General features: G+C 41.7%; 3 protein-coding genes and 1 long non-coding RNA gene across 5 annotated transcripts in view; 1 reads left to right on the forward strand and 3 right to left on the reverse strand.

Moving 5' to 3' along the window:
- bin3 (bridging integrator 3) overlaps positions 1-7,161 on the reverse strand; it is a 33,495-nt gene extending 26,334 nt beyond the window's left edge. Inside the window, exon 1 of the mRNA XM_077562303.1 lies at positions 7,046-7,161. Coding sequence (XP_077418429.1) covers positions 7,046-7,053 — 8 coding nt within the window. The 5' untranslated portion in view covers positions 7,054-7,161. The remainder of the gene's footprint in view (positions 1-7,045) is intronic.
- Positions 6,393-9,582, forward strand: LOC144049400 (uncharacterized). The gene is made up of 3 exons (XR_013293551.1): positions 6,393-6,420; positions 7,107-7,185; positions 8,414-9,582. It is a non-coding gene; the product is annotated as an uncharacterized LOC144049400 (long non-coding RNA).
- Positions 9,583-9,825: 243 nt separating this feature from the next.
- On the reverse strand, positions 9,826-16,288 carry egr3 (early growth response 3). The gene is made up of 2 exons (XM_077561618.1): positions 15,159-16,288; positions 9,826-13,409 (listed from the first exon to the last, which is right to left on the reverse strand). The coding sequence occupies exons 1-2, from the start codon at positions 15,310-15,312 to the stop codon at positions 12,337-12,339; spliced, it is 1,227 nt and encodes a 408-aa protein (XP_077417744.1). The 5' UTR covers positions 15,313-16,288; the 3' UTR covers positions 9,826-12,336.
- Positions 16,289-18,008: 1,720 nt separating this feature from the next.
- The window catches only part of pebp4 (phosphatidylethanolamine binding protein 4), a 59,124-nt gene continuing 54,314 nt past the window's right edge, over positions 18,009-22,818 (reverse strand). For both annotated transcript variants that reach the window (XM_077561620.1, XM_077561619.1), the window contains one exon: positions 18,009-19,285. In XM_077561620.1, coding sequence (XP_077417746.1) covers positions 19,157-19,285 — 129 coding nt within the window. In that variant the 3' untranslated portion in view covers positions 18,009-19,156. The remainder of the gene's footprint in view (positions 19,286-22,818) is intronic.

Genomic DNA, 22,818 nt, shown 5'->3' on the forward strand with positions numbered 1-22,818 from the left:
TAATTTTACAATGATGTCATCATCATTGCTCTCCTTTTTTTTAATATATTTTATTTTAATTTTTTTAAATTAAAAATTATATTATTATATTTAATATTATATTATATATAATATTATATAATATATTGCATTCTGCAACTTGCTGTCGACTGAGGGCTCAGATAACAACCAATCACGGCTTAGCTAACGTTTACAAGTTGAGCCGTGATTGGTTGTCACCTGATCTATACAATTGCACTTAATTAGTGTGAGAATTTCTATTTAGTACAAAATACCGTATCTTTGTTCATCTATCTATGCCAGTGGTGTCCAAACTCGGTCCCCACGGGCCGGGGTCCTACAGGTTTTGGATGTTTCTCTTCTCCAATACACCTGAAGCTCATCAGCAAGCTCCGCATAAGCCCGATAACGATCCTGTTTATTGGAACGGGTGTGTTCGAGCAGGGAAACATCCAAAACCTGCAGGATTCCGGCCCTCGAGGACGGAGTTTGGACACCACTTGGTTTTCCATCTAATCGTTTAGAATTTTTTAAGCGAATTTACTGAAAATGCGCAAAACGGACATGCAACTTAAGTCTGTTTCCATCTGTTCTTCTTTTACGAATATTAAGAGGGGACTCCGCCGCTGTAGAGCAGAAAAATCGGATCCACCAGTAACTTAAAATTAGACCAGGAAGCGACTGCGCCGTGCAATGACGTATGAGTTTGCTTTTGTAATTCTTGATAAATCGTAGCGTTTCTTTGCTGTTTTCCGTCTAAAATAGGATTAATATTCTCTTTTTTAATGAATTCCAAAAAGATTTCTGTTTCGTCGTCCCCTTCAACCATACCTTACTTTATCGTCCAACATTGCTTTGGCACTACAAACGTACGTGTGACGTAATATCCGGTCAAAACGTGCAACGTGTATCTGGTCTTGCCACAGCGTTTATTCCCCAGCCAAAATGTGCATTTTCCTTTTTTCGATACGCTTCAAAATCCACCCCCTGCTGAGCGTAAAAACTTTTTTGCAAATTTTGGGCCCTTTTTTGCAAATTTCTAGCGTTACCATTCAGTTTTTATTTTTACATTTCTTGAAATTTCAAATAAAAATGGGTGTACAAACGTACGTGTGACGTAATATCCGGTCAAAACGCGCAACGTGTATCTGGTCTTGCCAGCGGTTATTCGCAAAACCTGTTTCCACAGCCAAAATGTGCATTTTCCTTTTTTCGATACGCTTCAAAATACACCCCCTCCTGAGCGTAAAAACCTTTTTGCAAATTTTGGGCCCTTTTTTTGCAAATTTTGGGCCCTTTTTTGCAAATTTTGGGCCTTTTTTTGCAAATTTCTAGCGTTACCATTCAGTTTTTATTTTCACATTTCTTGAAATTTCAAATAAAAATGGGTGTACAAACGTACGTGTGACGTAATATCCGGTCAAAACGTGCAACGTGTATCTGGTCTTGCCAGCGGTTATTCGCCAAACCTGTTTCCCCAGCCAAAATGTGCATTTTCCTTTTTTCGATACGCTTCAAAATCCACCCCCTCCTGAGCGTAAAAACTTTTTTGCAAATTTTGGGCCCTTTTTTTGCAAATTTTGGGCCCTTTTTTGCAAATTTCTAGCGTTACCATTCAGTTTTTATTTTCACATTTCTTGAAATTTCAAATAAAAATAGGTGTACAAACGTATGTGTGACGTAATATCCGGTCAAAACGTGCAACGTGTATCTGGTCTTGCCAGCGGTTATTCGCCAAACCTGTTTCCACAGCCAAAATGTGCATTTTCCTTTTTTCGATACGCTTCAAAATCCACCCCCTCCTGAGCGTAAAAACTTTTTTTGCAAATTTTGGGCCCTTTTTTGCAAATTTCTAGCGTTACCATTCAGTTTTATTTTCACATTTCTTGAAATTTCAAATAAAAATAGGTGTACAAACGTACGTGTGACGTAATATCCGGTCAAAACGTGCAACGTGTATCTGGTCTTGCCAGCGGTTATTCGCCAAACCTGTTTCCCCAGCCAAAATGTGCATTTTCCTTTTTTCGATACGCTTCAAAATCCACCCCCTCCTGAGCGTAAAAACTTTTTTGCAAATTTTGGGCCCTTTTTTTGCAAATTTTGGGCCCTTTTTTGCAAATTTCTAGCGTTACCATTCAGTTTTTATTTTCACATTTCTTGAAATTTCAAATAAAAATAGGTGTACAAACGTATGTGTGACGTAATATCCGGTCAAAACGTGCAACGTGTATCTGGTCTTGCCAGCGGTTATTCGCCAAACCTGTTTCCACAGCCAAAATGTGCATTTTCCTTTTTTCGATACGCTTCAAAATCCACCCCCTCCTGAGCGTAAAAACTTTTTTTGCAAATTTTGGGCCCTTTTTTGCAAATTTCTAGCGTTACCATTCAGTTTTATTTTCACATTTCTTGAAATTTCAAATAAAAATAGGTGTACAAACGTACGTGTGACGTAATATCCGGTCAAAACGTGCAACGTGTATCTGGTCTTGCCAGCGGTTATTCGCCAAACCTGTTTCCCCAGCCAAAATGTGCATTTTCCTTTTTTCGATACGCTTCAAAATCCACCCCCTCCTGAGCGTAAAAACTTTTTTGCAAATTTTGGGCCCTTTTTTTGCAAATTTTGGGCCCTTTTTTGCAAATTTCTAGCGTTACCATTCAGTTTTTATTTTCACATTTCTTGAAATTTCAAATAAAAATAGGTGTACAAACGTACGTGTGACGTAATATCCGGTCAAAACGTGCAACGTGTATCTGGTCTTACCAGCGGTCATTCGCAAAACCTGTTTCCACAGCCAAAATGTGCATTTTCCTTTTTTCGATACGCTTCAAAATCCACCCCCTCCTGAGCGTAAAAACCTTTTTGCAAATTTTGGGCCCTTTTTTTGCAAATTTTGGGCCCTTTTTTGCAAATTTTGGGCCCTTTTTTGCAAATTTCTAGCGTTACCATTCAGTTTTTATTTTCACATTTCTTGAAATTTCAAATAAAAATGGGTGTACAAACGTACGTGTGACGTAATATCCGGTCAAAACGCGCAACGTGTATCTGGTCTTGCCAGCGGTTATTCGCAAAACCTGTTTCCACAGCCAAAATGTGCATTTTCCTTTTTTCGATACGCTTCAAAATCCACCCCCTCTAAGCGTAAAAACTTTTTGCACAAATTGTAAAATACGCGCCTTGGCTCAATGAAGGTTGTCCTATTAAGACCTGACCCTTCATAAATAAAGGCATGTCATCCTGTGCTGTTGAGTAAATAATACAACTAAAACTTTTCTACACTGTTGGGAAAAAGTCAGAGCCCCACTTGAGTTTTGACAAAAGCACACAATTTGTCCTTAGTTAAAACACACGCTCTTTTATCCCCATTTCAAAACCCGAGCTTTAATAAGTATCTCTGCGGCATCAGAGTGCTTTGTGAAGCCAACAGTGCCTTACCAAAGCGTTGCGAGTTGCCGGCTTGTCGTTGATGTGGCGCTAATGGGCTGAAATCTAAGCGACGTGATGGACAGTTGTGTCTGACAGGCAGGGTGAGGCAGCAGCTGCGTCAAAAGAAAGGTGTATAGTCTAATGAGAGGGAAACGAGAGGGTGCGATGGAGGGCCGCGTTGTGCAACCACGAGTGAATGCAATATCACGTGTGAGGGAGGAGATGGCCATTTGATGACATTTCAATAAAAACAAAAAATTTATTATTATTTTTTTTAATTTTAAACAACACAACCAGCGAGACAATTAAAGTATGTAAAGCAACACTGCCAAATAACTGCTCAATGTTTGATAAATGAAAATGTTTCTTTTGACAAAGCATAAAAAGGTTGCCGTAAGGTGAGCCAACAAGGAAAGCGTCTGGGTTTATTCTAGCATTATTACGGCATCAGTTATTACTTTAATGAGTAGTGTATTATGTTGATGACAATTAGTCCAATTGGGCGTTGTTTTAATTTAAGGATTGGTAACTAGTTTGTCACAATGGGGATGTTTTTTTTTTAAATTATACTCAAGTATGTTTGACCTTAACTAGATTAATAATTAAATGAAATTGATGTTGAGACAATGAAACTGTCGTTGCTCCTTTGACATGGCAGAATTTATGTGCAAAGTCACCAAAAAAACTCCAAAAGCATTAACTCCTGTCTACATTAAAAAAAAAATATATATATATATATATATATATATATATATATATATAAATAAAAAAATTGGCCGAATCGATTTTTAAACATCAATTTTTTATGGAAATATTCAACAAAACGTCTTACTTAGGGTTAGGATTCACACATTAAGCATGGAAGAATGTTATATTAATGGAACATTAAGCCTTATAATTTTATTTCAGTGCTGTTCAAACATGAAAATTATAAGCCTGAATTTTCAGATAAATAAATACATTTTCATACAAATCTTACAGTGTACATGTACAAGTTTACTGATTTGTATTTTCTAAATTTAAGTTTAAAAAAAATATTGCCATAATCAATTTATAGATTTGTATCGGGATTAATCGTATCGAATTAAATCGTGATCTATGAATCGAATCGCCAGGTACTAGGCAATTCACACCCCTAATAATTTAAAAAATATATATATATATATATATATATATATATAAAAATTCTACCCCTTAATTCTGTGCTGGTGCCAAAAAAAAAAAGGGGGTATGAAAATGCCCAATATTACAGGCAGTGTAAAAGTTTCTAGTATTGTTGATGTGATCAGAGCATCATGAGAACTCAATAGGATTTGGTTTGGTCCTTTAACTGAGCTGTCAATGTGTTCAAAGTGCGCACTCAACATTTACTGCAACAGGCACGACGTCACCGCCATCCAAAAGCACGTAGGCATGAACAAAGACATAACAGTTTCCCGGGTTATTATGCACGGGCTGGAAGAGCCAATGGCGACCTCGCCTCTTGCAACGAGCACAGAGCTCCGGTTGAAGATGTTGGGAAGCGGAATTGTTCCGCCGGTGACCCCAAAGTCAAAGCTGTCACGTCATAGGAGCAAGTGTGCAGGCTGTGCTGGAATGCGGCCCTCAGCAGAGTCCATAAAGACCCCTTTTCACGGACGCTGCACCCCACTCTTGACCTTGTGTTTGGCCGTGCGTGCTGGCCCGAGCGTCGCTTGCCAGCCATTGACGCCGACTGAACCGAATGACGCCATGTCACTTGATTGCTCGATAGCCGTCCTCCTTCCGTTTTACACCAACAATGTGCCAAGTGTCAGCAAAAGTGAATATGTGTGCAGATGTACGAGGATGTAAAGGATTATAACGTTGTGCCATTGTATCTTTAAGTTGCGTTCATGAGTAGCGGTCAACTTTGTTTGGCTCCGATCCATTCTAATTAACATATGTCCATGGTTGGATATTTTTTTTAAAGCCTAATTTGATTAAACTAAATAAAATGAAATAAGAATGTTATATGATTTGCCTGGGCGTACTCATTTAGTAATTTAGTAGAACTGTGAAACTGCTACCTACCAAAACCCCCTTAAAGCCATTAACAATTACATTTCCGACCCAAGTTTAACTTTTCCGAGCCGCCCTTGAACGCTTCATGAACAGTTAGGTAGTCACACGACATGATTATATCTACACAAATCTGCAAATTGCCATATTACTGCTGGGTGGCGCAAAAGATCTTCACTGATTGGCTCGAGTTGAAAAATTTAAACACGAGCCACTCTGCCGTGATACCTAGTTGATGTGGAGGATATACTGCGTCACGCACATAACATCCTGGAACTGTTGAGCAGAAAAATGGATGATAAAATAATTTAAGTGGATATTTTGCTGTGACCGGAAACTCTCTTGCTAGTGCTAATTCTGTGCTACATTTAAATAAGTAGAAGACGCGATTGCTGCATTTGATAAGACGCAAAGTGCGCCCTACTGACTGATAATCCTGCTTTGAGGATTATGGTTAGGCCGTTAATGCAGACGAAAGCCTTTTGGCAATTCAGAGGTTACGTCACAAGTCAAAATGGCGGCCAACTCGGTGAAAGGAAGCTCCCTGCTCATTGAAAAGCGTTGGACTTTGAATGGCTGTCCCACCAAAAGCAAAAATATACCGTTTCTTTTCACCGCTAACAGGAGAGTTGCCGGTCACGGCGAAATATCCATGGTCTAAACAAAAACCTCATTTAATGACGATACCTGCTTTTTTGTTTGAACTCTTTAAATCAATGAATTTACTTTACAGTCTTTAACTCTACTGTCATTGCTACTATAGAAATAGTTTGATGTACAGTATTTGGATACATCAACTCACTGACTTTTGCAAGTGTGCCCAAAAATTGTGTAGATTTGCTAAACCTTTACTTTGTACCGGATACTAGCGCATCTACTTCCGTTCCCACTTAGCCCCAACTTTATTTACATCGCTTTAAAACTATTTTCAGTCAATAAAACATCCTCAACTCAAGGTCGGTCGTACTTTTTACGAGTGAGAACAATATTAAGTTGACACAGTGATATAAGTACAACTTTTATTGGAATATGTGCAGCGCTTCTGTGACGAGCGTGCTAACCTAGCAACAGTTGCGCTAACTGTAAACAGACGAGAGCCCTTTAACAGGGTATGCTGACGACAAACAAACATAACATGCTCGTTAAGTTGAACAATCTTATAACGGTTAGAATAATTCTAAGCAGATCATAATAAATAAATAAAATTGAAATGAATCGATTTGAACGCGTACAGGCTTACTCCAGTGCTAGTCTTCGTAGTAAAGCAGTTAGCTTAGCACCGTCAACACGAGCTTGTTTTTACACGGTAAATAAATAAAAAAAAGTTACACGGGTCTTGCACTGCTTTAGTTCACACCATTCACACGACAGCTACTAACACAAAGTCTGTTAAGTCGTGAATAACATTTAAAAGGTGTGTATGGCTTTCACGGAAGCTAGCGCTAACTTAGCCTGAAGTTGTTAAAGCTACCAGGAAATAGCCGAAGCCCGGCTCGGCTCAAATGTATCGTTTCAGGTTGTATTAATTTAAAACCGGCCACAATTTAATAGTTCGTGTTAGGTAATAAAAGGGCGACTTACCAGCTCATCTTTGCTTGAACTTTTAATCCAGTTTCATTGAGTTACTGTGTTTTCTTCCCAGGAACGACGGGGCATCGAACAGGAAGTTGGAGGATCAACCGCTTGCGTTTCCTCCGAGGGAAGCACCGCGACTCAAACTTGTAAATTAACCCAAACAACCTTTATTCACAATGGACGAATCGTTTTGCTTTGTTTTATTTGTGCACGACCGTGACGACCGTATATGGTTGTTAGACAAAATACCGTGACAAAAAAGTTCCAGGACTTAATGTCACTAAAGACACATTTCAAACCCAAACTATGACATTTCCCGTTCAATGTGGACCAATGACTACATTCGGTGTCGTTTGTTTCATTCAGTGCATGAGAAGAAGCGATGATGTTGCAAAGAGTGCACCTGCTCACAGTGCCTTGAGCATCTGGCAGTTCCTGGCAGAAAACATTGCCATGCTGGGGCAATCTCCTCACTCACCAGATCTGGTTCTGTGTGCTTCTCCCCCCTCTTGCCCAAGTTCAAGGGGGCCATCATGGGACCTGTTTTGTGGGAGATCTTGGAAGAATCCTTCCAGTTCTAGGAGTGCCTGGAGGCTGGAAAATTTGCATTATATAGACTCCAGGGTGGGTTACTTAAAAAAAACATGTAGTTTGGATTTGGTTTGGCTCAAACTACCAGAGAGAAATTTCTTCTGAACATAATTGGCCGAGAAAGATTATTTTAAATGTATCTTGTGTCACACGAGTCCTGGAACCTTTCTGACGCATATTTGTGCCCTTTGACCCTAACGAGGAATAGGATAGGTGGTACAGAAAATGGATGTATGGATGTGTAGTGGACCAAATGTTCAGTATGCGGTATCTTTCTTTATTCAAGTACTTACATAGAAATGACAAAACATTTGCATGACAAGTAAACAAGGATAGAGTAAAATTCATTTCAATATTCAGCTCGTCATAAAAGGACCTTATTGTAAGGTAATAAAAACATGAAAATAGTCCAAAGACATCCACAACATTTCAAACAAGACCTCTTGTTTTTCTTTAAAAAAATAATAATAAAAAAAAGGAAAATAACGGAACAGTTATCCCAGTGTGCGTCTCAAATTGTCCATCTTGGAATGGTTCGTATCCCATTATTCCCACCCGTTGTATTTTCATGCATAATAAAAAAAAAAAATGAACACCGCCCACAGCCTCGTCGGGCAGGCAGCGCTTGGGAACGTTTCCGTGCACATGCAAACATGAGGATATACTGCCATGAAAAGGAAACACAACACAACGGAAAAACAGTGCGCGTGTGAACACCGTAGTGTTGCCCTAGATCAGTGTTTCTCAAACTTTTTTTTTTTTTTCTCCTTTTCCTCCCCCCAGGAAAAGCACTGCTTACCACCAACTCCTCCAAAACCAATGGTAACTACTCCCAACAGTATGCAGTGGACTGGCGGAACTTCAAAGGTTGTGCAGGTTTGAAATTGATAAGTCCTAAAAAGAATTCAACCACTAAATTGCTCGCGGACCTTTTTGGGGTTTCATGTGGGGGTTAGCACACTTTGAGAAACACTGCCCTAGATAGCCACAAGATCCCTGAAGCCACCCCGTGAGTAGCCTGAACTATCTACACACAAGCCCAGTCGGACAATTAAAACACAAACATTAGCATACGGCTGCCTTCCGCTTCGCAAGCAGTCTGAGGTCACTTTTTTTTTTCCTTCTTCTTCTTCTGTGATTTGGAGTTTTCAACACATATTGTTTTTGATCAGCCAACCCTGCAACCCAGTTTGGCACCAAAATGGCTGCTGATGTTGGATTGCGTCCAACGCGGAGCCGAGAAGGAGGATGAGGCATATTCCACCCTCCGGTTTTGTAAAAATATAAATGATATTGTTCTCGGAGAAGGGACTGCTTAATATTCTGTAAACAAACAAACAAACAAAAAAATCTATAGGATTCAACACAGGAGGATTAATTTCCTGCTACCACCAAACTGTATAGTGAGGGGGTGGGAATGAGGAGAGCGTGAATCCATCTGTTCATTACACAAAAAGAAAAACAGAAATGACAAACATACAGTCAAAAGGATGTGACCAATGACATATTGAATATGTCAGGTTGTAATTACATGGCTTCATTTAGTCATGGAAAAAAAAAAAGGAAAAAAAAGCTGCATTCCTCCACACAATGCAACGGCGAGGAGGCCGCAGTCACTATATAATTAAACACATCCATTCTCACTAAGCAAGTGTCAATTCAAGAATAGCTTCTTTTTTTTGGTCAAATATATTCCAAAAATCTATAACAGGGATGAGCAACCCACGGCCTGTGAGCACATTGGATCCAGGCTATGCAATAGTAATAATAACAAAACATCAGCAGAATTGCTATTAACTCATTGACTGCCATTGACGGCTATAGACGTCAAAAATTCATTTGAACTATTTCTATTAGTTTAACATTTTTTCCCCCCCACTTTTGTTAATAAAAGTATGAAAACATAGAATTTATTTTTGTATTAGAACAGATAAACAATTTGTGATTAATTGTGAGTTAACTGGTGAAGCCATGCGGTTAATTACGTTTGAAAATTGTAATCGCCCGACGCCCCTAATTTTTTAATAATCTTTTCTTAAAAAAAAAAAAAACATTAGAAATAAAAAATAAATAAATGTTTTTTTGTTTTTTGTTTTTTTTTTTAAAAAAAGGAAAGATTATTAAAAATTTGGAGCATCAGGCGATTAAAATTTGTAATCGTATTTAATCGCATGACTTCACTAGTTAACTCACGATTAATCACAAATTTTGCATCTGTTCTAAATGTACAAAATAAAAATTCTAGGTTTTCATACTCGTTAACAAAAATGGAAAAAAAAAAATGTTAAACTCATAAAAATTGTTCACATGAATTTTTGACGTCTGTAGCTGTCAATGAGTTAAAAAAAATGCTCAGAATATAAATAAATATTTCATCCATTGTTAACTCATTTTTTGCCATGAATTTAGTGTGGCCTTTTTATAGTAAAAAAAAAAAGCTCCCTCCCCACCCTCGCTGTCTAATCACTGGCTAATGCTCGAAACATCAACATTACACTTAACATAAATACTTTTATCTAATCACATCATAGACTATATTGCTTTGTGCTTACTGCATGGGAAAAAGCTGCTACATGACCTTTTCTTCAAGGAACTCTCGCCAACAATGTGATGTGACAGATTTCAATTGGGCCCGTTTGATGTATAGTTCAATTCTCTGGCTGCCTGTTCATTTATCCATGTAGATGAGTTGAGAAAAGACCCTGTGAGGCCAAAATAATTGGAAAGTCAGTGGACACTGGCCAGGAAAGCTCAGCGGTGAAAACTGGTCCCAGCAGAGAGTGACGCTTCTACTACAACGTGTTCTCTGTTAGAACCCTCCTTTCAGCTTTTGCTCTTGTCCGCAAATCACTTCTCGTCCCAACTTCTCTATCCACTCGCCATACTTGATGACAATATGTAGAAAAGTCTCGCTGAGTTACAATGGACTCATTTAACAAGCACAATCGATTCCTCTCAAAAAAAAAATAAAATAAAAAATAAAAATCTGCCAGCCAAACTTGATGGTTCTTGAGAAGATAGATAATTACATCAATAAAGTTTTAGAAGTAAGGATTCTAATCTTTTCAAATGAGAAACAGTCTTGCCACATGAATGTGGTTATTAGTCCCAAAATGCACATTAAGAGTAATGAAATAAGCTCGTATCGCTTTGCGCGGAACATTAGTTGACATCTCGTGGCTTTTTGATAACAGACGTTGGATTCAGACGTTACTTTTCGTTTTTGAGAAGACTACGTTGATTGAATTGTTTCATAACACAAGTCAGAAAGGGTCAATTTGATGACTGGTCATATAAACCAATTTGGGGAAAGAGCTGCAGTGTATCTTTTTTTTTTTCCTTAACCTTCTTTCAGCACAATGGTCAACATAAAACCACTTTAGAAAAATGTTGGCTTCACGCACAAGTTCAAGAGACTGTAGTCATTTTAAGAGATGACCACTTCACGGATGGTGCAAATCGTTTTTTTGTTTTTTTTTGTAACTTTTAAATGAAATCTTTTAATTAACTGTAAACCATATCCTCCACAAACATTCAGTCCAAAAGCTTCTCCTTTAATTAATGCAGATTTTTTTTGTATTTACATATTGTGCATTGAAATATAACCACTTATATGGTACAAAATGCAAGAAACTCCTTTGTTAGCTCGGTCTTCACTTTTAAATGATTTGGATATAGATTTGTATTTTGTTAGCTGCCCATCATTTGGATTCACAAGCCAGTAAAAAATATTTATTATCATTATTATTTTTTTTAGAGTATGCAAATACTGCCAAGTACAAGGAATCCTGCTCGTTTGCAACCCACTGTCTCATATTTGTCGTCGTCTTTCCATTACAAGACTATGTAAAGTAATTGGAGAGAGAAAGCCACCATTTGAAATAATAATAATAATAATAATTTAAAAAAAAAGCAGGTATCCAAAAGAAACACGAGATTTTGGAGCCGTTTTTTTTCACGTGACAACGAGGAATAACATATTGGCTTGCAGGCATGTAACAGCACGACCCATGAACCCTTCCGTGGATATTTCGATTTCGTCAAACCTCGAACGGGAGATAGTTTGCAGTCTGGCCTTTCTTTGAACCCCCCCCCCCCCCGCGTGGAAGCAAATCTCACTCATGTCATGTTTGGCAAATACCAGGCACAATAAAAATAAAATTAAAAAAAAAGAAGGTTGGCTGAGTTACCACAATACATTTGGCACATTCATTGGAGAAAACAACATTCAAATAGAATTTTTTTTTAAAAACACACCACACTAACGAAAAAAAAAAAAAAAAAAAAGACAAGTGCCACTAATAAGGTGTCCATGACAGTACACAAACACAACCAATTGCACTTTTCAACAGCCTAGTAAAATGAATGCATACATCTCAGACAACTCGCCCTTTCACTTTGCTCCTCTCATTATTTACTTTGTCTGTTGTGATAGATTCTGGCTTGCTCTCAGCTAAGAAATGTACAAAAGTGGAACCAGCGCAGAAGCACGGCGGCCTTTTTTTTTTTATATATTTTTTTTTTAGGCGGAATGTATACTAAAGATTCTCTCCCCCCTTTTTACTCGGCTTCCATCTCAAAACAGACGGAGCGAGGAGAGGACACGAGAGGAAGAGTCACCTGTTGCTTTTCTTCTAACCGACGCGGCCCCATTGTCCCCAGTCCGCGTAAGGGTCCGACTCCGGTCCACGTGCAGGTAGTGATGGTCACGAGGGCCCCATGGTGGGGCAGGAACTGGGCGGGGAAGCGTGGCTCCCGACCGCCCCGTTGCCTTTGTCGTTGGCTTTCTTGTCCTTCTGCTTCAGGTGGACCTTCGCGTGTCTCTTGCGCTCGTCGCTGCGGGCGAACTTGCGCCCGCAGAACTCGCAGGAGAAGGGCTTCTCGCCGGTGTGCGTGCGGATGTGCGTGGTCAGGTGGTCGCTGCGGCTGAAGGAGCGCATGCATATCCGGCACTGGAAGGGCTTGTGGCCCGTGTGGATGCGCAGGTGCCGCGTCAGCTCGTCCGAGCGCGAGAAGCGCCGGTCGCAGTTCTCCGCCGGGCAGGCGTGCGGCCGCTCGTGGACCGGCGTTTTGCTGGGCCGGTTGGGGTACTTCCGCGGTCGGATGGGTTTGAGCGTCAGGGTCTGCGGGGGAGGGTGGTGGGAGGGAGCGTGCTGCTGGCCGCCCATGAAACCCGGGTGGATCTGCTGCTTGTCTTTGAACGCTCGGATGGTTTCCAGCGGAGTGATGGGCGGGGGGTTGACCCGGATGGGGTCCATAGTCTGAAAGGGCTTGTGCTCCATCACGCCCACGTCGCCCTGGTGATGGAAGAGGTTGTAGTCGGGGATCATGGAAAAGAGGCTGCCGTCCATGGAGGCTTTGGACGTGGAGTGGTAGTCGTTGGCGGGGTACGCCAGAGCCGTGCTGGTGGCGGGGCTGTGATGGAACGACACCTGGTCCTGATACAGGTCGCCGCACGTGGAGTAGGCGGGCAGCGGCGGGCCGTAGACCTGCTCCATGTCCGAGTTCTGTCCCCCCATGCCGGCCGCCGAGGACGGCGTCTGGGCGCCGACCGTGCCGGGCGACGGGGACACGCCGAGGATCCCGGCGCTGACCAGGCTGATGATGTTGTTGTCCGAACACCAGCCCGAGCCGCCGATGCCGCCCGAGGGGGGCGTGTCGAAGGCGAACTTGCCCAAGTAGGTGACGGTCTGCCCGCTGCGGTTGGACTGGAAGCTGGACCCGTATTGAATCTCCGCTCCGGCTTTCTCGCTTCCCATGCCGATATCCATGATATTATCTGGGTTAGAACAAAAAGGAAGAAGTCATCCACACGGGTTCCTTAAGCATTACCAAGTGCACTCTATGAGCAGCAACGGCAATTGAAGTCAAAGAGTTTTTTTTGAAGTCAAAGTGATAGTCCAATCGGTTTTTGTCCCCACGTCCTGAAGGAAAATCTTAAAAGTTTCATACAGAAAGGCGAGTGGCGAGTGAGTGAGTTGTGCGTCGAAAGCAGTGGCGAGTGTCCCTCTGCGATCCCGCAAGCCCTCATAAATCACAACCTAAACACCCCCTTTGATCCAGCCATTGTGTCCCTCAGGAGGGCAGCCAAATTCAATGGCAACATCGTCTGACTTCCTTACAGGGGGGAGGGGGGGGGGGGGGACGCAGGCTCACTTATTACACACACACACACACACACACGTACACACACCTGTACAGGATCGAGGACGAGTGAGGGACTTGAATAAGGCTCAAAAGATTTGAACATGAATTGCACTATGTATGAAGATGCCATTTCGACACAATTATAAAATATGAGACATTAATTTTACACACAAAATGCACATGCAGGATATATATATATATATATATATATATATATATTTTTTTTAAGTGGCTCTGTAATTACAGGAATTTGGATAACTGCTTGAGCATAGCAAGCGTGTAATACTGATACCACGTTTGTTATTTTAAATGCTTTAATTTAGGTTAATGCTATATTCCATTGGTGAGATTTTTTTTTAAACAGGAATATGGATCATACAGAACATTCCATAATGTGGGAACGTGTTTATTATATGGGATTTAAGAGAACACCTGCCGTCCACAAGCAGTTTTATCATTTTTCAACTTTTTGTAATTTCCTTTTGTATATTTTTAATGACAAAATAAAAATGTCTAACGTGCTTATAATTTGCTGTCACCTTTTAACAGTCATGATAAGGATGTATAGCGTATGAAATATTTATTTTATAGGCGAAAGACTACGTGTGTTTTTAGACGGGTATTTTTTCCCTCCCCCGGAGATGTTGCTTTTATTTTTAAGCACAATTTAAGGTGGGAGTAAATATTAAAATCCTGACGTGCGTGGATTGCGTGCAGCGCGGAGACGAAGATACACACACACACACATTTGTTGCCGATTGATTTCCTGCCAACCGCGACACTTGACGGCGACGGAATTAATAGGAAATAAACGACATAATCTGGATTAAGGTGCGACGGGGCCTCGCGGTTTTTAGTGCACATATATATATTAAAAAAAAGGGAGGTTTCGCGCGGGCCTTGTCGGGCTTTATTACGAGGAATGATCAGATCAAATAATAACGCTTGTGATTTAGGAAATCTGTCAATAATATATTTTAAATTGCGGGCGAACATTTAAAAGTCATTTAGACAGTCACGTGTGCGTACCTTGTCATCAGCGGTGTGTGTTTAAATGGACATTTCCCTTTTATTATTATTATTATTATTGTAGAAAAATGCTATTCATTTTTTTTTTTTAAATGATTTAAAAAATTACGATCCGTCATAAATTTAAATACAGTTTATATATGGGTTCCACAGGTGCGTATTGTTGCCGGGGGCCGGCTCGCTACTCGAGTCACACGCGAGCAGCGAGCGGCGGAATGTGCGCGCGGAGCGGCGCGCTAACAGGTGCTCCTCCACAAACTTCTCGCTCACTTCCTTCCCTCATTTCAAAAATGAAAAGGCTCCGGTTTAAAAAATAAGAAGAAGAAGAAGAAGAAAGGGCACTTGTTCTTACCCGGGTTCATCTGCGAGTAGTGGTTAATAGATTCCGTGCTGGTGAAAATGTTCATCGACGTGGGGACGTCCTCTTCTGGGTACAGGCTGTCGGGGATGCTGTTTATTAGACTGCTCATGGTAAGAGGAAGCTTGTCCGCTACTTTCCCGGTCATAGCACTGCCAGTCACTTCGGCATAGGTGAGCGAGGGGATCGTCGTGCGCGTAGTATCCCCCCTCCGGGAGTCAGGTGCGAGGAGCCTGCAGGGTCCGGCGGCGGCAGAGGCAGAGGCACCGGCTCCGAAGTTTTTGTTTTTTTCCTCCCTTTTAGTTGAGGCTATCTCCTTCCCGAGGCGTCGCCGCGTCCGTGTCCCCCCGCGACTATTGTGTTATGGACTCGGGACCGGCGTGGATGCCTTTTGTGGGCTGCTTGCGGTTCCAGTGTGGACTGTGCAAAAAAAAAAAAACGAGTGGTGGTGGTGTACTTGCTCTATTGGAGCTGGCTCGGGGACTTCAGTGTGGCGGCATTAATAGTGGGCTGGAACCTTGGCGTGACGTAGATGCCCATATAAGGACAGAGCGCTCGGAGTCAGGCTCCCCGCGCGTCAGCCAGACCCGTGGAAACTGCAAGTGGAAGAAGGGAAATGGCTACGGGTGGCACGAGCGGTTAATCACAACGCCGCACAGTTCTGTGGTTGCGGGTTTGAATCCCGCGTGGAGTTTGCTTGTTGACGCGGTGCTTGCGTGGGGGTTTTCCCTAAAAGGTTGGCTGTAAGTGATCATATGTACTTGAGTAGAAGAGTTTAGCTCTACCCAGTTTGATAACTTGGCACAATAAACTTATTTTAAAAACAAGCAGTGTGAAATCGCTTGGATTTCTTGTTCTTCCACATTGACTAAACTTAATTGATACTTTGCACGACGTTAACTAGAGCGTATCGCTGCAAAAAAAGAAAGCAACATGCACGGACAGCGCCGGCTGACGCACAGGATCGGTTTGTCAACATTGCAGCAAGTCGCGCTTGCTCGGGCTGCCGGGGTTAGGTCGGCACACGTGACCGCCGCAACGTGGAAACTCCAAATAAGGAGCCGTCCGGTCACGCCCCCTCCCTGCCTCCCTCCGCCCAATATGGACAAGTTCCGGGTGAAGTCGTAGTAGTGGAAAAGTGATCTCAAGCCGCAGACAAGATGACTGTAGACAAAACGTCACGGCGCCGATTTTGCCAAGCAAAGTTGTGGGAAGGAAAAAGAAGTTAAAAATACCACAACAACTTCTCTTTTTATGACACTGTATATAGATTATAAACATTATATGTCAACACAAGGGCCATGCTGTACGTATTTTATTTTAGACTTGCACTCACACACACACACAAAAAAAAAATAAAAAAAATACTCACTACAGGAATGACAAAAGAAATGTAAACATTCAGACCCAAGAAATTAATAATAGCTTCTCACGAGTGTGTAAAGAGAGCGTGTAGGTTGGTCTGAATCATGCTCTTGTGTTTTGGGGGCCTTTACAAAGTGTGGCTGTGCCACGTGTGTGTGTGTGTGTGTGTGATGGTTACCAGTTACACCAGTGAGTTGAGCAGCATCCTTCCCGTCCGTCCCAGACTGGCCACTTGAATCAGAAAAATCATGTCATGCTGTTCGATTCCGTTACAAGATATTGCAATAATCATATCATAGATGATACATTACAAATGCCTGTCATTGTTAGTCCATTCATATACATATCTGTGGTTTACATGTCCTGGCAGGTGCTGCCATTTTGGTTAGCAGCAGAGGTTTCCCTAAGAGGAAGCATCTATTTGGGGAGAGGCGTTTATTATTTGTTCAAGTGGGGCCACTATTTGAGGAAACTTGATAGAAGGGTCACATGGTGTTTATCAATGCAAACAAATGAGAGCAAGCCCTCCCTCTGTCCGTGATAAACATCCAGCGCAGCCCATATCTTCGCCTCCGAGCGGAAAGTTGGCCGGCTCAGGCGGTCTACCTGAGCGCGAGCTGTTGTGAAGCCGATTTCCAACACAGCGTCGTCACATGGGACGCGCCGTCCACTGCCGTGTTTGACGGCAGCGTCCCGGCTCATTTGCGCACGGGGCTTCCGTGGAAGCCGTCACCCTATACAGCTCATGGAAAACAAACCCGCGACTGGATATTCAAATCACCTTTTTCCTGTTTCCAAGCTTCAGAAGGAAGGTTCAAACTGGTCCTCGCTTGCCAGTGGAAGACGGATAATGCTACGGTGTTCTCATTTTCTTGTATTTACCAAAACCGTCAGCGTATTTCATATTATTACGTAGCCGACGTTGCATTATTCAGTGTTTAATGAGTGAATTTACCTCCAAGACAACATTGAAATCCCCCCCCCGATACCGTCAATACAGGTCAACGCTCCGTGAGACACGGCGTCACAATAAAGCACGTTTGTCATCTTGAAGTTCTCAACCCTCCAGTGAAATCAACCAAGCTCTTCTTCAACAGCGAGAAAGAAAAGTCGACGCAATTATTATAAGGCTTTTTTTCTCTCTCTCTCTCGGTTAGGCAATGGAATTGATTAAACAAATCCGTTTTAATGAAGGCAAGTTTGAATATATTAAGGACATATTAAATACAATTACAATATTCTCAAGGGTTGTGTGTGTGTGTGTGTGTCGTGGCATGACAGCTGTCAGTCTGTCAACACGGCTGACAATTGGAAGTAAAAATAAAACATTCGAGGAAGCCGAGTGACAAATCCAGTCGTTCCTGGCAGCATCGCGTCGCGATGTGAATGAAGGAATGCGCTGTTTTTATTTTTAAAGTCAAAATCTTGGCAATGCTCTGCATTGCTGATGATTCCAAGTAGGTGTTTTTTTTTTTGGGGGGGGGGGGGGGTAATTCTCCTCCGCCTGGCATGTTGCACAATGCATGTGGAATGATCGCCGACTTGCCAACTGTGAAAATATAGAATTAAGGTGGCGAGCGATGGATACTAAACAGTTGTTGTGTTTGCGCAGCTTTGACTGCTAAGTCCAGGAAGCAAACAAAAGCGGATGCGGGACAAATTGATCAATGATCTCCGAGGGTTCATCAGGAGGGCACACGGGGGGTTTATTACCAAGGCTGGCTTATCCACCCAAAGGAACGTTACCTACTCCTGCCTGGACCACTGAGGAGACACCAAACTCGGGTCAATCAAAAGGACCAACCAAAGATTGATCATCACAACATCAAAGTCCTTGATGGAAATCCAGACATCTGGGGTATTGATACGAGCCCGTCCCAAAGGGGAGATGCTGGTTAGAAACCGATACTCATCCTTTTGGGGGCGGCGGGGGGAGGGGGGGGTACTCTGACCCACCCGCTACAAAGAAGCACAGTCGGAAAAGTCTCTGCAAGTGAAAGGGGTTGAAAGTTGACCTGCCAGGTGGATCTCTTATGCAACTCTCCAAAGTTCAAAATGGGTGTCAAAGTCAAGGACGCGTTTAAGATGGATCGGATTCGACCCCAGGAAATCAATCAAGGTTTATCAAGAAGTTGAGCTCCATTTCCAATCCAGAGTGGCAAGTGGAAATATGTAAACAAAAATACACAACACATGGTAAGTCCCCTTCACCAAAGTAAACCAGAGTTCGCAAAGCCCCTCCCCCTTTTTGCTGCCCTGTCACTTTTAGTTCCACTGCAGCATCCGGTTGCGCTGCGGTCTCTGTTTCACCTCCTACTTCCTTTTTTTTTGTTGCCCTCTGACGTGTTTCCGCCCCTGATTTAGAAGCAAATCTTTCCACACACCGGCTTGCGACATCAGAAGCCCTTTTCCTTTCCTTGTCGACGGTGTTCAGAAACTAATAAGAAATCCCCAGCCTATTCCCCAAATCTCGAACAACGGGACCACGTGATCGCCAAAACCCAGCAAGAGGGGGAAAACACAAAAGAGGAAATATTACTGTCATGCAAACGATAAACAGATGCGATGGACTCGTAAGCGTGAAAGAAGTCGCGCAATCGCAATTCCAACTCCAGTTGATTTGCGCATCACCACACGGGCCCGGGAAAACCTCTGCGAGGATCTTCAGTCTTCGGAGTGTTGCGTGAGGAATTGCACCCTGGCCACAGGTTCTCCCAGAATAAGACGAGTGACAAAGGCCTCCAGATGCCAACCACCTGACAGACAAACACAGAAACATAAAAGCATTTACAGCCCCTGGAGAGATCATTGAAGCTGGATTTTTGGTACGTCGAATGGAGTTCTACCAAAATCTTGAGGGAAATGATGTCATCATTTCATACAAATGTGTGACATCAGCTGACCACTCAAACACCTTCCTAGACCTCATTTTCAACCAAAATTGGAGTTTTGTTTTGCATTTCCTTTAGGATCATGTGGCTTTTTGAATGCAACATTTTTTTCTGAGCCAAAACATGGAACGAGGTACAACGAAGTAGAAGCGTACTTGACTTATCGATCCATTTTCAGCAGTAAAAAGATCATATTTTGCCCAGAATGAATTAGATCACTTCATTATTTTTCATGTAGCATTAATACCTTTAAAAACTATTTTTTCCACTTGCAGTCGACTCGAGATGACATCACCTGTGCTGAGGAAGTAGGTAACGACCAATCATGGCTCAGTTTGCTGACCAAACCCAGAAAACAGGTGAGCCATGATTGGTCGTTACCTACTTCCTCAGCACAGCTGGAAAAATTGGAAAAAAATGTTGTTTTTTAAAGGAATTGTATACAAAAAAATAACGTAGTTATCAAATTCATTCTGGACAAAAATATTAACTTTTTACTGCTGAAAATGGCTCAATGAGTCAAGTATCTTTTATATTGTCTTTTTGGAATGTGAATTAAGCAGCAAAATCCAGCCATTTATAATCAAGCTAAGGGGGCGGCCATTTTGCCACCTGCTGTCGACAGTTTGCTGACCAAACCCAGAAAACAGGTAAGCCATGATTGGTCGTTACCGACTTCCTCAGCACAGGTGATGTCATCTTCAGTCGACAGCAAGTGGAACAATTAGTTTTTTTTAAGGAATTGTATACAAAAAAATAATGTAGTTATCAAATTCATTCTGGTCAAAAAATATAAACTTTTTACTGCTGAAAATGGATCAATGAATTAAGTATCCATCATATTGCCTCTGTGGAAAGTTAATTAAGCAGCAAAATCCATCCATTTATAATCAAGCTAAGGGGGCGGCCATTTTGCCACCTGCTGTCGACTGAAAATGACACCACAGTTGCTCAGGGCTCAGACAACGACCAATCACGTGATGACAAAATGGCCGCTCCCTGGATTTTGCTACTTAATTCATATTCCATAAATGCAATATTAAATCAGAATACATTGTTTACAATCGATTAAGCAAATTTTGGGCCTGACTTCCCCTTTAATAAACGTTTCACGAAGGCGACACATTAATCCCAATGGAAAATTTCATTTTGAAAAAAAACAACCAAAAATTGATCAACCAACGTCACGGAAGGGATTGCGGTCAAACCCCATCACGGTTCCGCAAACATTCACTACAATGGCAACGCAATCCGTGTTGCATTTGTCATCTCCGCTTAAGGCATCCGAGGCCTAAGTGAGCTGTGAGTCACAGAGAACAGCACTGCTGAAAATAAAACATGTTGCTGTAATGATGGAGGTGGGAACGCAAGGACGCACTGGCAAGATGATATGATTCAGTCGCCTGCACTTTTTTTTTTTCTTCTTCTTCTTTTTCCTCCTTTCCCTCTCCTTTTAAACAAACACCAGACGGCCATCCGGCTGGTATGACAATATCACGGCTTAAGATTTTTGGACAACCTAAATTCCCAGCAGTGTAACAGAAAAAAAAAAGACAAATTCACAGTTCTGTGGCAGCCAACCCCTACAAATATATACAACACAGCGATACCTATACAAGTGCGTCTTCATATGTTCTGCTGTACGTACGAGAAAATCCTGTCAGGATCCAGGAAATCACTGACATTCCACTAGTTCCATTTGGAAGAATTAAAAAAGCAGCTGGACAGCATTGGAAAAGAATCTTATACAAAGTGAGCCAACGATTGAAGTGGTCCAAATCTGTAGAGAGAACAATTTCACAGTCGAGTCGGACTCTTCCTCAAATACAAATGTTACAGAGGACAAGCGCTTTGTTGCCTCCGCCGTTTGCGGCTGTTTTCGCCATCAGGGAGAAGCGCTCCACATCCGCCGGCATCACAAAGTACATCTGGGAAAGATTCAGACTCGGCCATCCATTCCTATCTGAAGCATGTCCGAGCATGGCTGTGATTTTCAAGTATCTGTTATCGTCCATAAAGACAATCATCTTCATCATCATCATCATCATCATCATCAGCTGTATTTGGCTGCTATTTGTCTTCGCTGGTATATTGTTAAACGATTGAAACTAGGGATGGACTCGACAAACAATGATGTGTTGTTGTTTTTTTGGGCCCCGATATTTTTTGAGATAATATTAATTAATCAATCTGGCAATTTATTAACTCATTCACTGCCATTGACGGCTATAGACGTCAAAAATCCATTTGAACTATTTCTATTATTTTCCCTTTTTTTTTTCCACTTTTAACAAGAGTATGAAAACCTAGAAAAAATTATTATTGTACATTTAGAACAGATATAAAATTTGCGATTAATTGTGAGTTAACTAGTGTAGTCATTTTAATCGCCTGACACCCCTAATTTTTAATTATATATATATATATATATATATATATATATATATATATATATATATATATATCTCTCAAGTAATCATTTGGAGCCACTTAAAAAAAAAAAAAAAAAAAAGTAAAACTGTCCAAATCCTCTGATTTCAGCATACTGTGACTGATTTCTGTAGTCCTTCATTTAAAAAAAAGAAAGAAAGAAAAGATTATTAAAATTAGGGGGCGTCAGGCGATTAAAAATTTTAATCGTAATTAATCGAATGACTTCACTAGTTAACGCACGATTAATCACAAATTTTATATCCGCTCTAAATGTACAATGAAAAAAAAAAAATCGATGTTTTCATACTCTTGTTAACAAAAGTGGAAAAAAAAAAAAGTTAAACTAATAGAAATAGAAATGTACAGTACAAAGCTGTTAATGCAGATTGTGAGCTCAGCCGAATAAGGAATACAAATGGCTGCTCTGTCAGTGTGTGTGTGTGAATAAGACGAGCTGACAGAAAGGGCTGTGATCATCATGTAAGGGCAATGGAGTCCAGTGACCTCCCTGAAAGATGGGGCACGACCTCCAACACTTGCATCCATGGGAGATAATGCACCACCCCCACAGATGCCTAAATCCCCCTACAAGTGTTGAACAAGGTCCCTCTCACCCTCAGAAGACAATACGGGAAGGACAAAGTTCACGAGTCAAGCGTCAGACTCCATTGACATGCATAAACACTTTTGACGCGCGTTGACGCAGAATTGCGCGGTGAAGACGGCTGTCGAACGACAAACGCGTATTTTTGCTGTAAACGTGGCTGTCCTTCCCAACTTTCGCTATCTTGCGCTATCACCGGCCGCTACAAGTGATCTTAAAATAGGCTCCCATGTGTTTAGAGTGTGGAGAACATGTTTCCACCGCTCCCATCCAAACGCTCATGGAAAGGACAGATAGGAAGGACATCAAGGTGATGTTGGCGTCTTCCTGCCTCCGCTTTAGTCTCGGTCAAGCTTCTGTC

The sequence above is a fragment of the Vanacampus margaritifer genome, chromosome 3, assembly GCF_051991255.1.
Source record: "Vanacampus margaritifer isolate UIUO_Vmar chromosome 3, RoL_Vmar_1.0, whole genome shotgun sequence".
Classification (NCBI taxonomy): Eukaryota; Metazoa; Chordata; class Actinopteri; order Syngnathiformes; family Syngnathidae; genus Vanacampus; species Vanacampus margaritifer.